Source organism: Bison bison, unplaced genomic scaffold (genome assembly GCF_000754665.1).
Source record: "Bison bison bison isolate TAMUID 2011002044 unplaced genomic scaffold, Bison_UMD1.0 scf7180017848986, whole genome shotgun sequence".
In the NCBI taxonomy this organism is placed as follows: domain Eukaryota; kingdom Metazoa; phylum Chordata; class Mammalia; order Artiodactyla; family Bovidae; genus Bison; species Bison bison.
This window is the reverse complement of record NW_011479559.1, coordinates 47,236-47,783: the sequence shown is the minus strand read 5'-3', so window position 1 is coordinate 47,783 and position 548 is coordinate 47,236. Positions and strand designations below refer to the sequence as shown.

General features: G+C 35.2%; 1 protein-coding gene across 1 annotated transcript in view; it reads left to right on the top strand.

Annotated features, from left to right (window-relative positions):
* Positions 1-548, top strand: part of COL4A5 (collagen, type IV, alpha 5) — a gene marked incomplete at both ends in the record, with an annotated part of 87,800 nt that overhangs the window by 41,386 nt on the left and 45,866 nt on the right. Inside the window, 2 exons of the mRNA XM_010846272.1 lie at positions 294-347; positions 444-500. Coding sequence (XP_010844574.1) covers positions 294-347; positions 444-500 — 111 coding nt within the window. The remainder of the gene's footprint in view (positions 1-293; positions 348-443; positions 501-548) is intronic.

Below are 548 nucleotides of genomic sequence, written 5' to 3'. Positions count from 1 at the left end.
GATGAGGGGATCAAATTATATTATACAAAATATTTTATAAGAATAAAAAAATCATTAGTACTTTAATTTGAAGTGCTTTCTTGCTCTTTACCTCAAAACTTGGCTTGTACATACACTAAAAATTAACTGAAATAAGCAAAGATGGCCCTAGGTTTTTTTGCGTAGTAGATTTCAACTTTGAATTTGAAACATCTTTGGTTATAGTACATGAGTCTGTAGTTCAGCTAGTTAAAATTGTTCCTAACAGTACTAACAGTTTTAATATTGCTTTCCTTTTCCCTACCACTGCATAGGGACTTCCTGGTGACCGAGGGCCTCCTGGACCCCCAGGGATACGTGGTCCTCCAGTAAGTAACCTAAAATTCTTTAGCAAAATTTAATGTAAATTGATAATCTCGCATAGTACTGCATGAACCAATGTAAAATTACTTTTGTGTGTATAGGGTCCTCCAGGTGGTGTGAAAGGTGAGAAGGGTGAGCAAGGAGAGCCTGGCAAAAGAGTAAGTGTTATGGCTTCTAATAAACTTTACAAAAATTTTTAAACATGT